Here is a 15,358-nt window from a genome sequence, read left to right as displayed (position 1 = left end):
TCGTGTCCCATCATCGGTCACGCGGAAACGCATAGCTCACACGAGGCGTTTCTCTCCTCTCGACGCACACGAGCGCACCGATGTACCGTTATCTTCATACGCACTTTGACTCCGTGCATATGTGGGTCTCGACTGGTTACGACTATGCTAATGGAGATATCCGTTTATCCGTTCGATTATAAGCCTTGCCGTTGTGCGTTTGGTGGGCGCGCGCGCGAACGTACAAGCGAGCGAACGAGCAAGCGAGCTTGTAAATCGGTGTGGGTGACGATGATAATGAGAAACTGTATATTGCTGGCACTATTACCGGTGGTTGTCCCTCCGTTGGCTCGGGAAAGCGACATCGACGACGTACCGGGTTCGACTGCGACCCAGAATTGCAGCTTGGCGGCAACGTCAGCTTATCGGCGGACCTTAATTTCAGGGTACGTAAATCTCGAATTCGGGATGAATCGCACTCGGGATACTTTGGAAAGTCCGGTAACTCACGGGTCCGGACCACTCGCCGCGATAAGACATGAAGAATGGCAATTAGGGTAACAATTACACGTATATCCTCCCGCGAAAAGTGAAGACTGCTGAGCAGCCGAGAATCTTTCTCGTAATTCACGCTAGGCAATCAAAAGCAAACTTCTCGTAATTGCCTTCCCTCGTCGTCGTTCTCTCTCCTTCTTCGAGATCCAGTTCGCGCGTACGACCGAAGCGAAAGAGAGAGGGCGGGAGGAAGACGAGCCGTGGCTAATTCCACGCGTTTAAATTTCTAATGATCCACGATGAACGCGCGCGCGCGCGGGTTGGCGACGTGCGAACACGTTCGTATACTCTTCGCTGGCCATATAATCGGCCTGGATATAAATATTCATTAGTCGGTTCAATTATAAGACCACCGTCAGGCACACCAGCTGCGTTTTATCGACGTTGTCACTGTGTAGGTGCTAAACACGCATCGCGCGTTCACGTCGACGACCGTAAGGCGAGGGCACCTCGTGGATGCGCGCCGCGCCGGCCCCGGCGACAAAAGGACGATGAACTGCAACTCAGTAGCCATGCCGTGTACCGGTTAGCTCGCGACGAGATAACCGGTTTCGGCTATCGGCGAAATTGTCCCCATGTCTACCTGGTTTCTATCCGCCGACGCGGCCTTAAATTTAATACGAACTGCGCCGCGTCCATGGCAGGTCTATCTAGGAACTGCTCAAGGAGACCTTCTGAAACCGGAAAAAGTTCACTTCTGATCTCCAGCGAAGCGATTTCTTCGATATCTCTGAGACGTTTTTAAAATGCCACGGAATTATAGGGTATCAGAAGGTTCACGATTTCTTCTGACTGTAATTGTGTGTTTCTGGCTTTAAATCACGAACTCGTGGATTTCTTGCGAACGAGGAACACCGCACTCTGCGATCTTCTTCCGCGCGCGTGTAATTGCGTGCCTCTCCACGATTCAATTACGTTCGCGCACTCTTCACCGCACCTGTTTGGTCTTTCGGGGCGGGATTTGCTGCTCGTTTTGTTCAGAGGCACGATTAGCATGATTTTGATCAGCGATTTTGCGATTGAATCGATCGCACCTCGAAAAGCGATGACCCGTCCCGTGCCACGAAGGTGTGCAATCGTCGCTCGTCGCAATTATGCACGCGCGATAGGCGTTATCGCGTGTGCCTATTCCCGGCATATCGGGTCAAGAATACGCGCGCGGCAAGAACCCGGAGTAGCCGCTGGCCGGCATTGATATCGTTCCGCTTCGCGCCGAAGAAACGCTCTCGGGTCACGCGTGTCCCGTTAGCGCGTCCAAGGGATCACGAAGGGTTAATGGAACCGTTCTGACGATTCGCCGCCGATTCCTGATCGTTAAGGCTCGATAATAAGTCAGCGTCGCCGTTAGATTCCTCGCGGCGCCTCCAGGGAGGGAAGCGCGCTCCTTTTTTTCTCGCTTAATTGCACCGCGTACATCGTTTCCGTCGATCGGCGTCGTTTCCGGTGGGCTCCGCGAGCCTACGTCACGTCACTTCCGCCGGACCATGCGTGCACAATACGCGCGGCACTTTGTGTGGATCCCCATATACCGCGCCAGCGAGATACCCGCGCGGAAGTCTCTCGATTAAACGCGTCGCGCGCGAGCCTTGATGAGGCGACAGTCGCCGCTGACGCGTTTGGAATCCCGAGGTCTCCGAAGACGCTCATGCCTCGCCTCGTATAATGCACAAGTGCACAGCGTTAATTGATTCGTTCCTGCAATCGGATAGAATCAGATTGGTCGCACGCGGTTCGCAAATGGTCTTCGTGATCTGCGGTAATGAACGCGAACACTGCGCGCGAAGAGAAATCGATGGATTTCCGTTACCGCGAGGATAAAAATTGGTAAAATCGTGAGAACAGATCTCCCGATGCTACACGAAGTGACCCTGCATGCAGCGATTCATAACGCGCGAGTTTGCTCGCTTCTTGACTCATTGTCAGTGAAAATTTTTTCCTTCCCGGACACTTATCTGATAAGATTCTCAATACACTACGCCTTTATTTTCGAACGGCGAAACTCGCGAGTCCAATGCGAGCACCACATAGTAGGTTTCAGTTAATTACTCGTCTACGGTAATCTAACTCGGTAACGAGAGAAACCTGTAATAAATCGCGCGATAAAGACGGGTTTTAAATACCAGTTAGTTACAGTTGAAAGCATGCCAGACGCATTACGCAGTCTTATTATGTGACACACATCTTTCCGACGAAGATCACGCTTCGTCGAAAACGCTCGATACAACAACCATGATGGAATTATTAATCGACCGTCACCTTCGTGACACACGGCGTCATACAGGCGCACATATTTTTTTTCTTTTTTTCTCCGATATAATGAATATCTACATTTGTTTTTAGTATTCAAATCACTTTTCTGCCTGAAGCTTTCTCGCAACGCGGTCCGCGCGGGAATGACTTATCGATTTATAGATTACACGTTATCGTTTTATCTCGAAGGACGACACGCGGCGCGTCTCTTCCTTGGATATCTTCCTCTCCTTGAAGCGGATGATTATTGTGACTCGCGCTGCGCGCGCGAGAGGCCCACATACGCGCGCGAGATGCATCGAGGATGTCAAATCGCTTTCGAAAACACCCGTCGTTAGGAAACGGCTGGTGGTTGAAGGAATCCGCGACCTCGCGGACTCGCGCGTCATAAAAGCCGCGGCTTCATCGTGTTTTATACATCGATACTCTCGTGCGTGTGTTAATGCACACACGCGCGGCGCGTGCAGCGGAATTACGCGTATTATCGAGGCGTGTGCAGTCGCTATACTCGACACGTGGAATTCGAAACCTTCCGCAACGCAATTGCGTACGCGACGCACTTTGGCGAGGAACGTCTCTTCTACATTATTCAGAGACGAGATTATGCTCCTCGATTTTCTCTCGTTTGTCATCTTCTTCGCGCTGACGAGGCTCCAAAGCGGCATCTAGACGTTCGAGTTTACTTAATTTTAATTGATGGAAAGTACGCATCGTTAACTGCATTCATAAGCTCTTTGAGTGTTTACTTTAATGATTTTCTCGTGATTGCGTTTACGCGGGATTACTCTCGGCCTTTGTTTTGTTGCAAGCCGCGCGCTTATCTAAGCAAGTTGTTCTAAATCATTCTACGTACTTCTAACGATTACGCTTTATCGTACGAGCCGACGTCGTATCATTCAGGATGACAAGTGGGTGAAATCTTTGTCCCCACGGAGATTTGTTGCTGGCTGTTCCATTAATGCGCTCACGCGTGCACTCGGCGTACTGCTGTTACATTAAAGGGAAATATAATTGTCCTGGTGGTCGTGCAGTTTTTTAACGTTCCTCCAAAGAGCCGTTGCAAAACGCATCGCTGAGACCGGGCGATTAGCGTTTTCCGGTTTCTGAGGTGAGCGTTCCGTTGTGTGTCAAGGCGACCAGCCTTGGCTCCGTATTCCTTATTGCAGAAACGGGCGAGTCATTGTTTGCGATCGTTACGTAAATGTATCATCGCGCGATTATAAATCAACTATTCATCTTTGACTAATTAGATTTAATTAGCGTGGCATATTATGACACCCTGATAACAATATCAACACAGTACGATCTGCCGAGCCTTGAAAATAATCATCAGCGAATGGATCAAGTCGGCAAACGTTTCGGAGTTTCCTAGGAAGCTATGCCTTTGTTTGTAAAATCTCCTGCACATCGCAACAAAGAAATTGCTTACGTGTAATGATAATCGCGCGGTAAGGATGGAAATTGAATATCTACATGAAAATCTTTTAATCCCCGCGAGTTAATCGTTTCCTAGTTGAAGTCGCGTCTGCCAACGTGGATCGTGAAGAACTTGCCAAGGAAGGAGCGCATTTCGTGCTTCGAAAGTGGCTCGAAAGGCCGTAAATCGCAAGATGCTGTGGAGAGCTATTCGGAAAATATTTGAGAGACGTCAACGCGGGGAAAACCGACAGCAGCGTTCCCTCGCGGTCAGAATTTCGATGTTGGCCGAGTTGTTCCCGTAAAACTTGCCGGTCCATCGTTCCCCGCGCAGGCTCTTCCTGCAGCTGCAGCTGCACCGCAGATCTCGCGCTCTCACATAAAGCACACGCCACGCCACTTGAGCGACCCAGAAGGGCGCCGGGAGAGCGGAGAACAGAGCGGAGAAAGCTCGTCGGGCCAAACTCGCGTGCGTGTGCACGCACACGCGTGTTACACGCGGCCTGGCGACACTCGGCTGGATCCGGTGGACCGCACCACGTGTGCGCTGCGCAAACACGTGATGCGCTCACGTGTGCAACAAGGCCGCGTGCGACTTTTCCTTCGCGAGATCGCAGTCACATCCGGTTACGTCCGCCCAAGTTTCTCGAGGTCGCGGTCGACGCGAAGAAGAATGCTGGCCGCCTAACTTCGCGAAAGCGCATTCTCTTGACCAGCGATTGATCATTTGCGCGCGCTTTATTGATTAATTTTTGCATTAAACAACAGCTGACAAGATACCATTCATCATCGTCGCATCATTAATTAACATAATATTAATTAACGGTTACATTTCTGTCGTTAAAGAAGCTTGTTTACTGGATTATAATAATGATAATAAATGTGCATCTTTAAAAATTGCAATTAAAGAATACGATTTTTAAACGCGATCTCCTTTGGTGAAGTTTTGCGTAAAAGTTTTTGTAGAAGGGCGTTGGTAAATCGTGATAAAATAATTGTTCCCCGGTCGTTCGCGCTATCGAAGACAACGACGAGAATTCAACATTCGGTCGAATTCCGGCTCCGAGGCGGAAATTGTGTCGCCACGACCTACGGCGTGAACGACAAAGACATTCCCGTTGCGGCACGGCGCGACGCGCGATTGCATTTCAATACGCAGAAGTTGTTAAGCAATGAAAGGCTTCCACGAGCTTGACGCTCGATTGTCTTTCCAGTTTCCATTGTCCGCGGGTGAAGCGCGCGGGAAAAATCACCGTAATAGAGACTCGGAGAAAAAGTTCTCGGAGTTCCGCGAATATTTCGACCAGCAGATTCCGTCGTTCGTCGTCGGCGAATTCGCGCGGCTATAAATTATAAAAATAAACGATAATACGTGATTAAAAAAATTAAAAAAAGATGAAAGAGACATGGGTCACATTAAATTAATATTTTTCATAATTTTTACGAAAACTTGATGGTGGCTATTCGCGAGATATTGAGAGGTCTCGAGCTCATCGAGAGTATACTGATCTCAATGCCCGTGATCGAAAGAGGCATTGAGACCCATAAATCATTTATAGGTAATCAAGGTGGGACACTTGGTCGATTCTCGGTTAAATGCGGGAAAAGGAGACGCCCGCTCAGTCTAGCCGTTACCATGTACGAGCGGTCTCAAAGGTTTCATTTGTCCTATTAAGGAGCTCTCGTGCGATCCTCCTGCTTCTCCTCCTCCTTTTCCAGCTCGCGTGCAGCTCAGTGATTGAACGAAGAAGGACGGCGAGCCGGAACTCCGAAACCAGTTTATTATTCGAAACGCGCCAAAGAGCGGCATGTACGCGTAAAAAGAAGAAGCGGGGTCCATCGCGAGATGTTTTCCATCAGGTTTTATTTGAGGTCAGTTTCGTCCCGAGAGAAGGAAAAGATGCGCTCGCGCGAGCGTGCCTCTCCCTGAGCCGATCTCGCCATTGTTATTTTCCCGGAGAAATTGCCGGTCCACGTCCAAACGTGAATGCGCGGAGTCGGGCGATCTCGCCGATCCGGGATCGCTTGGAGTTAAACGGCTATAGAATAAATAATTTTATAGACCGCGCCGAGAGCCCGCATTTATTTCCCGTTCTCTTTCTCCGTTCGCGGAGCTCTCGTTCCATTCGCCAGGTCGATGCGGCGATTTTCCCCGAGCAAATGTGTCGTTATTTGTCCCCGGATGAAATTCGGTCGAAGAAATTTGCACAATCGCCGCGGCGCGGCGGCGAGTATCGAAGCGTGTTCTGCGCGATGGAAGCGCACGCGTCGTTTATACTTTGCAAATGTGTGCGGATGGGCGCGCTATGCAGCTAATATTACCTGCAGCCGTGCTCGGTGAGCGGATTTTATTATAATCCACCCCTGTTTGGGAAGAATCGTCGTCGTTCGATACGCTTGAGACGGCGCCGCATCGAGCCTGTGACTGTTTAATATGTAACGCGCGTCGTGCTGCATTGTTTGGACGCTCGACGTCCGCTCGTGCGTATGTACACCGAGTTTCATATATAGCCTGTCTATTTGCGTGTCTCTTGTCTAATGTGTCTGTCCTATAAATAAATAAATCGGTGCTTTTACCAGTTACGATCTTCAGCCATTTTTGCACGTTCAATATCGCATTATCGTGACTCATAATTCGAGTCTCGTCCTGTCGCCGGATTCGACGGATATTTAAAGCTACCTGCGTCAAGAAGAGAATCGAATGCACGGGAGATAAATCGTTTCCCGGATGATCCGTCTCCCATCAAAGCGCCACGTGCATTATCCAGCAGCGACTTTATGCAGTTATGCGACGACGTGGACGATGTAGACTGTATTAGACACGGTGCGTTCGTTTATTCCCAGCGAAATGGGATTTTGAGAAGCCGCGAGAGAGCGTAATCACGGTCGTACTCTCGAGCTGCTGATCATCAGCGGCTCCGAGATCGCGTTAGCACGTCAATCGCGGATCGAACGATCATGCAGCCGCGTAATCTCGTGTTATCCCGAGGAGAAACCCGCCAATCGCATCCTATCGGGCGCTTTTATCGGCTCCGGGGCGCCGTTACGTAATTATGAAATTTACCTAGAATTCGCGCGCACATACGTACACACACGTATGCACGCGGTCATTATGAAAATACCGGTTAGCTAGTTCGTGCTCGTTCTGCTCTACGGAAAGGAAGCGATCGGGTGTGCATAACTCTTACGCAATCCCGGCCAGGATATACTGTGCGTGTACGTGCGTAGGTGCGTCCGTCCATTACTTTCGATCGGGACGATCGAAGCGAGTCCGCGACGACGACAACGACCACGACGACGACGATGATAATGATGATGCGCGATCTGACGAGTTCGCGGGTCGGTTTAGCAAGTGTGTCAATGATAGCGTCCACAGGATATCATTCCGGTATCTTCCTGGAGCTCGGCGGCGTACGTACGTGGCGCGGCGCTTTTAGGCCGGAACCGCACGTGCCTGAACGAAGAAGAGAAACGAGATATGCGAAAGAGAGAGATAAAAGCGAATGGTACTTTCAAACGAGCCTCGGGATCATATCGGTCGCTTTCGCTGATTCGCTGATTCGCTGCGAAGGAAGTTTCGCGTCGCGGCACACTTGGAAGAAATTACTTGCCTTGGCAGGAGGCAACAGCTGATGCAAAGCGTGATGCGTAATTGGTGCGATTGGTAATTCACACGGCCGTCATTTGACCGTACCTTTAACGTCAAACTGAAACAAATCAAACAGATCGAGAGTAACGAGTATACGGATGCGTGGAGAGTAGGATCTGTCCGAACCAATAATTCCACGGGTTCAGCTATCTGACCTCTCTGTGGAGGAGGGAGGGAACGAGGAGACGTGCGTGACGAGATCTAGGCTTGGTAGCCTTTCGATAGACAGCCAGCAATCGGTAGGCGATGGTTAATAAGACCACGCGCGTAATCGGTAATCACGCGCGGCGGGCATTAGGCGTATTAGAAATAATGCGCATGACGGATTTCGTTAATTAAAACGCTAACGGTAAATCGGAAGATCGCTCGGGCACGGCCGACTTTAATCGTAAACGCGAAAGCTCGTTAACTCCGCGAGGGATAATCTTTTCCTTCCTGTCGGCTGTTTTACGCGCGGGATAAAACACGAAGCACCGTTATCCCGGATCGTTTTAGCCCGTTTATCGCGCATTGGCGGGAAGTGAAAGAAAAAAAGTTTCCATTATTCGCGAGTACTTTTCCTTCGTGAGCACCGGCCGTTGCGTTTGACACGCACGACGTCGCGATTTAATCCGCGATATATTTTTAAAGCGCACTGGCACTCGGAGGAGGGCATTGAACGCTCGATCTGCCGCGGCGATTTAAAGCGGACCGAGCGGATGCGCGCGGTCACGCGCGGTCCAAATATATTGGTGCGCCCGGCAGGTAACATCGACTCGGGGGTCTCGTGGTATTTTATAATCGGCATCGATATATAACGTAATATAAGATCGTAATGCGAATGAATAAATCAGCGGCCACGAATTGATACCGCGCCAAATCGCGATTACGAGTCGCACCTGTTCAAATAGTGGATCTCCGCCGCGCGGAGGAGGCTGCGCGTATATTTTGAATGCTATTAATAGCCGCGCGCGAAATTAAGTCGTTAACGTGCGATTAGTCGGTGATTTATGACGTTTACTGACGGTAGTTTCACTTTCCCGGCTAACAAACATTCCGCGCTCGGTTCGGTAACAGAAACATTTTCTAGTTTACGGCGAAAAAAATAGCTCGGATCGCTTGCAGCTAAGTTCCGTAGCGGAATATCGATGAAACTTTTACCGTGCGTATAGTCTCTTACGTACGCGCTCCATTCACGTATATACGCGTCTCACGCGGAACTTGCATTCATTCGCACTAATTTGTTTATTGACCCGAGGACTTTGCGCCGGAGAATTTTCAGAGACCTTTCTTTTTTCGACGTAATCAATTTGCATTAATTCGCGAGTGAAAATTGCGTTGGCGTCACTGGTGCAACCAACATTGCACGTAATTCGCAGCGCAGATTGGTGGAAAACTACGTGCTCTCGTCTTCGCAACGGAATACCTTGCTCGTCAGCTCAGTGCTCGTTTAGGGAAATCGTACGCGAAACAATGTACAATGTACAATGACTTTCTGTAATGAATGGAGCTGCGCGCTTTCAACGATGTGGAACAACGTGCGGCTCGCGTCGATCTCTTTGGCCACGTTGTCTTGACTCGGCGTAATCGGAATTAATTGAAACGAATTTGCCGCTCGACGGATTGCGGATAGCCGTTCGTCAATCGCGGCCGGCGTTTCGCGACGCGGCCACCCGGAAGTTTTAATGAACCCCGTTCGCTCGGCAGTGGCCGCGAGAGTGCAACTTTGTTCGCCGTATTCGCGTGCGCGTACTTCTCGCGGATAACGGACGGAACGAAAGAGTTTCAGGTATTTCGCGCATCGCCTGTCGCTCGGACGCAAACATCCGGATAAACGCAAAGTTTTTCCTCTCGCACGAAAGTGATTCCAATGCTTTTTACGTATCGTGGGTATTGGCCGGCGTGTTTACCGAACGAAGCGGAATACGCGGCCGGTGCTTTCACGAGCGCGCGATTTCTGTGGGCGGATGGGATATGTTGGTCCATGCGGGATCTAGTGGCTCTCCCGTGCAAGATTCCTGTTTATCCAGTCGGCATGCATTATCTATGTACACGCGCAAAGTTGCATCTCACAAATTCCCTCTAAATCTAACGTCCCTCGTTAATAATTATTGACACGTGTGTGTGTGTGTGTATGAGTTTTCGAAATTTGATTTAGCTGGGACCAGCCCCGGTTTCCCAGCGAATCCGTTGCGTAAAGCGTCACGCCGGGCGAAAAATCTTGGAAATCGGTATAACGGGCCGGAGAAAGTGCTGCGGCGCAACAGCGTGCGGTGCAATTAGCGCGCTGAACGGCGCACTTGCGGGTGAAAATGCACCGCACAGCGTGCACTTGTATATATCTGCGAGTCCATTTACGTCGCTCCTTCAAAGCGCTCTTACGCCGTATAACAACGCTCCAGTTGCACCGCATCGCGAATGGAGGGAGGGAACCACAGAAAGGTACCAGACGTGGTACGGGTTAATGAGCTCTCCCATGGGGCACGCGTTTTGTGGTCGAGCAGCGACGTTTCTACTCGCGAGTGCTTCCGAGATACCGATACGCCCACGCGAGTCCCACGCATGTATCCGAGTACGCGCGTAGGGTACATCGTATATCGTAATCGGTCGCGTATGCAGCAGCAACAACACAGCAGCTGCAGTTTCGCGTTGGCGCACGCCGGCATTAGAAAGGCGGCCGCAGCCCGGGAGATGTCACAAGGCAAACCGCATACATAACTGGGATGCGAGGAATTGTTGTTGCGCGCGCGCTCCTATCTGCGATCGGCGCGGATATGAGCGGACGGGTGCACCATGCGCTCTCATGGAACCGCGCGTTCCCGCACGTCCTTGGAGGGAATTTCTCTCCCCTTTTACCGTCCTTAGCGTCCTCGGCTGCCGACAACTGCGACGGCGATCTATTCTCGATCCCGCGGAACAATGTTACATTATCCCGCAAGGTTGTTTAACTCCCCTCGCCCCACTCGTCTTGCCGGTCTCGGGTGGATTTTCGCATCTCGAGGCTTCCTCGGCCGCTTGGCTCGTCGTGCGAATTCATTACGTGAATCTTGGCGGCGCGAATCGTGCTTTATTTATTCGAGCACATCTCGGCGTGCAGCGAGCAGCTTTCGTTGTCGAGGAGAGAGACGATGGGACGCGCGCGAGCGGCAGCCGTGATCGATCAGGCACACTGAGAGAAGGAGAAAGAAAGATCGAGCGAGAGCGGGGCGTGATAGATGCAAGATTACGATTTATACGGGCGCACCGCACGTCCGTTATTCAGTCGCGATTTTTTATTGTACTTGCCCACCCTGTCTCGTATCTTCCCCGAAGCGCCATCCGACTCGCGCAACGACCGGCCGATAATAATTTCTCATCACGGCAGATCAGAGAAAACCGCCGCCACCGCCACCTCGTTCTTAAACACACGTTTTAATATCAGGAATCTTGCCTCGCGCGGAACCGAAGCTGCGATCACGTCGGGTGTCGCAAGCTTCCCGCATGATCGCTGCCTCGCGTGAGATTAAGATCGAATTGCCGACGGTTGTTCTCTCGATCGGCACCCGATCTCTCGATCATCGATGAACGCAATCGCTAGAAGCTACGCGAAGGCTCAGGAGGCAACAAGGACGCGTGAGAGAGCACTCGCGAAGTGATCGCCTGGCGCGACCTTTTAATAGAAATTTATGCCAACATTCATCTGGCCTTAATTGCCATCAGGCCTGATCAATTGGCGCCGAATCGCGACGTTGTTCGTCGTCGTCGTCGTCGCGACGACGACGAAGCCTCGGAGTCTACGCGCGCCTTCGTGGGACATAAATCAAACATTTTCGCCACGAGGTCCGTCCACCACTCGGGACGATCGAGATTAATGAGAAGACACAGTGGTTCGTTACGTCAAGCGTGTGATGAAGAACACGTATCTCAATGTGTCTTACGCGTACGCAGAGAATTACACGTTCACGACCACTCGTTCACGTCTCGAAGGTGAACACCAGTCACTTGCAACGCAGAGCGAGATGCAAGCCGAGCGCGCAGCATTCATGTGCATTCGTTATTTCGATACTTTCTCATAATGTCGCGCATAAGTGCTGTTAACAGTACCTATATCTGGGGCGAGGTGAGCGGGGTGTCCGCCTCGCCGCGCAAGGTGTCTGCCTCCAAAGTGCTCGGAGAGGCCGCGGCAATTTCCACGACGCATTCTCTCTCGTGCATCTCTATTTTTAGGTAAACAGGCACATCTACAGGTGTATCTTTATCAATCATCATTATTTCCATTACGCGTGGGTACGAATCATCCGGGTGGAAATGGAGAAAAGCGCACGCAACAGCTTCAATGAGAGAAACCTGCGATTTCCCGGGATACGGGAACCTGAGGTGTTTGACCCCTGCTCGTTTTGTTATGTCGGGAAATGCGGCAAGGGTCGCGATCGTTTATCGCTTTCTCATTAGGCAGTTCTACCAGTGTATTCCGGGATACTTTCTATAAATGTTTCCGGTGCCGGAGCTGCGGACGCGCGCTACTGACTGAACAATGTCCAAAATCGATCGCCGACGCTCGGGTATAAATATTAATATCGGCGGAAAAGAGACGCGCCGGGCAATCTTGATGAACGTGCGTTAAGAGGAACCGGCCGGTGCGAACAACTGGGAGCGACAATACGACGACGGGCTTGATTGTCATTCGAGGTGCATCCACGACCGGTGACTGCCCTTGGCTCGGCTCGGCTCGGCTCAACTTGGCTTGGCTTGGCTTGGCTGCTGCACGGGAAGGCGTCTCTTCGTCGCCAACAAAAGCGTTTCCGAGCGTGGTTCTCTCGGTGACGAAGAAATAATTGTCCGGGTCGCTCTGGTGTCATTAAACTTGTTAAATTGGGGGGGTCAGTACGCACATAGATACATATGCATGCGCGCGCGCACACGGCTCTCGTCGTGCACGTTCTACTTTCTTCGGCCGATCATACCACCACATACCACTTTCATGTGAGAAAAAAAAGTCCCGACCGTCCCCGTGGTCGCCACAGCAATTCGGGCAATTTTAATGCGCGAGCACCGGCGTAATTGCGCTGTTATTTCCGATAAAATTGCGACTCCACGCGAGAGATACCTCGGGAAACTGTGTCGAACGTGTTGACGCAAGGTGTTTCTTCTGCGCGCGGATAATTTCTTATGTGAAATTCTGATGAATCAGAGACCGGTCATGTGATGAAGAATATAATTGGATATTCTTCTCCGTGTCACAGTCATGTCTCAAAGTCCCTTGTGTCTCTTGTGATCTCTCGAGTTTCTGAGCGCGCGCAGCTTCAATTTTATTAATATATTCAATTTTACGTTTCGGCCGCAGTCGCGAGAAGTCGTGACATTAACGGTCCAGCTGCTCCTGTCATTAGCGCTGACATTTCGCTAGAATTATGACGTGTAATATTACAGCCCCGAGGACCGTTTAGCTCCGCTCCTTTGAGAAAGTCTATAAGATTATAAAATATCGCCGCGAAAATTCGAGTCATTGCACGCGGCTAGATAAATCCACGAGCTTCCGCGAGTTTAGATCAGCGTTATCAATTTTTTAAAAATGTATAATTGGAGAAGCTTCTAAACAATTAGAGTGTCTCCAAAGCACTATCGTTCGAATGGATATACGATAGTACAAGGTGGTTGCTTTCGTTTGTTCCAGAAATTGCCGTCTTTCTTCAACACCAAGCCGACGCGGTTGGATAAATCAGACAACAACAATGCTAACAACTCCAACAACACGAGCAATAACATCCACAATATGCCGCTGCACGAGCCCATCAGCGCTACTTCCCACGAGGTGTACGGTACGTGAAAATACCGTGATTACGTGATTACGTGAAAATCGCGATACCTTATACAGCGCAAGGTGGGAAGCGCGTGCGTACGTACGCCGTTATCATTTAATACGTCCTCGATCGAATGCATCTTTAAGCCACAGCGCGTTTGAGGATGTAAAGCGCTATTACGGTCACGCGAATTACACGTAATACAGGATTACGCACGCAGGAATATTATTCATATCCCTCGCAGAAGCGGTTCGCAGTCTGTGTTCCGGGAACAAACAAAGATATTTTTCTACATATGACATAAAAACACATTTATGTGGTTTGATAAGAACAAAGTGTTTTCCCTCGAGATTAATCGAGGGGAAACGAAAAGGAAATAAACGTTTGCGCAAAAGATTCCATCGGACACATAATAGATCACTGCGAACCGCGCTGCTTTAGACTTGCACAATGTTTTCACGCGAGCTACCGAAGTACGCAATTGTCTCACGTGTGATCTCGTATCGTGAACGTGATAGCCGGGAGATTGCCAATGACGCCCCAGGAAGCGGTGAAGTATTACGGCTCCAGGCTGACGGAGTTCGAGCGCGCCGAGATCGAGAAGTACTCGGAGATCTGGTATCTAGGCCTGTCAGCTCACAAGATCCACGGCGAGGAGGTCTCCTCCCAGAACGGCGGCTACGACGATGAGAACGGCAGTTACAACAAGGTCCTGCACGATCACATCTCCTACAGGTGATTCCCTTCTCTCTTTCTCTTTTAATCACCTGGCGACACGACTCTCTTTCTTCCTTCTTTTTTAAATAATTGTTGTCGCCACTTGGTCTCGCCGGCACAGATCAGCCACGATGGAATTTCGCAATTGCATTCCAACGCGCGCGCCGTTACTCTCGCGCCGGGAAATTGCGGCCAAGAGCTGCGTAGTACAACAGACACGTACGTCCATGTACGTAGGGGTACATATCTAAATATACGCGTGCGGTGAATTGAAGCAGGAAATAAAAAATGCTCAAAGACGAATTCCCTGATGTAGCCATATGCGTCGAGATCGACACACCATACATCGAAAATACAGCATCCCTGTATCGCGGGCGATCCGCTTTTCATCTCCCGCGTTGCGCTTTCGCGTTATACTTTGACGCTCTATCGCTGCATCTCTGCTCTCTTACCACTGTGCATAAATCATTCCGGACCTGTGTGTTGCTCACAGATACGAGATACTGGAGGTAATCGGGAAGGGAAGCTTCGGCCAAGTGATACGGGCGCTGGATCACAAAACGGGACAGCACATCGCTATCAAGATCATCAGGTACGTGGAAAATGGTAGAGTCATCGCCGACGCCGATGATTCACCGCGATGATTCGAGCCGTGCACGCGGTCCGGGAAAAAAAGGCGCTCGTAATGAACGCGGGCGCCGATACATCCGGCAACCGCGTCCGCCTTTCCGCGAGCGCGATACGTCGTTCTCTCGTTGAAATCGGACACGGTTTTTCCTTGCAGGAACAAAAAGAGATTCCATCATCAGGCGCTCATCGAAGTCAGGATCTTGGAGCACCTGAGGAAGAAGGATCTCGAAATGAACTCGCAGCACAATGTGATACACATGCTAGAATATTTTTACTTCAGGAATCACCTGTGTATCAGTTTCGAACTAATGAGGTGAGACTCGAGATCAAGATAAAGCGCGATGCTAATTTATGATAATCGGATGAATAAAACTATCGTTTCTATCTCTCTCTCTCTCTCTCT

General features: G+C 50.4%; 1 protein-coding gene across 1 annotated transcript in view; it reads left to right on the top strand.

Annotated features, from left to right (window-relative positions):
• LOC105278495 (myosin light chain kinase, smooth muscle) overlaps positions 1–15,358 on the top strand; it is a 143,891-nt gene that overhangs the window by 122,386 nt on the left and 6,147 nt on the right. The window contains exons 4-7 of the mRNA XM_011337629.3: positions 13,482–13,626; positions 14,127–14,343; positions 14,819–14,917; positions 15,110–15,268. Of these exons, the coding sequence (XP_011335931.1) occupies positions 13,482–13,626; positions 14,127–14,343; positions 14,819–14,917; positions 15,110–15,268 (620 nt within the window). The remainder of the gene's footprint in view (positions 1–13,481; positions 13,627–14,126; positions 14,344–14,818; positions 14,918–15,109; positions 15,269–15,358) is intronic.

This window comes from Ooceraea biroi, chromosome 1, assembly GCF_003672135.1.
Source record: "Ooceraea biroi isolate clonal line C1 chromosome 1, Obir_v5.4, whole genome shotgun sequence".
NCBI classification, from domain to species: Eukaryota; Metazoa; Arthropoda; class Insecta; order Hymenoptera; family Formicidae; genus Ooceraea; species Ooceraea biroi.
Note: the sequence above shows the minus strand (reverse complement) of the source record. Positions and strands in the feature narration are given on the sequence as shown.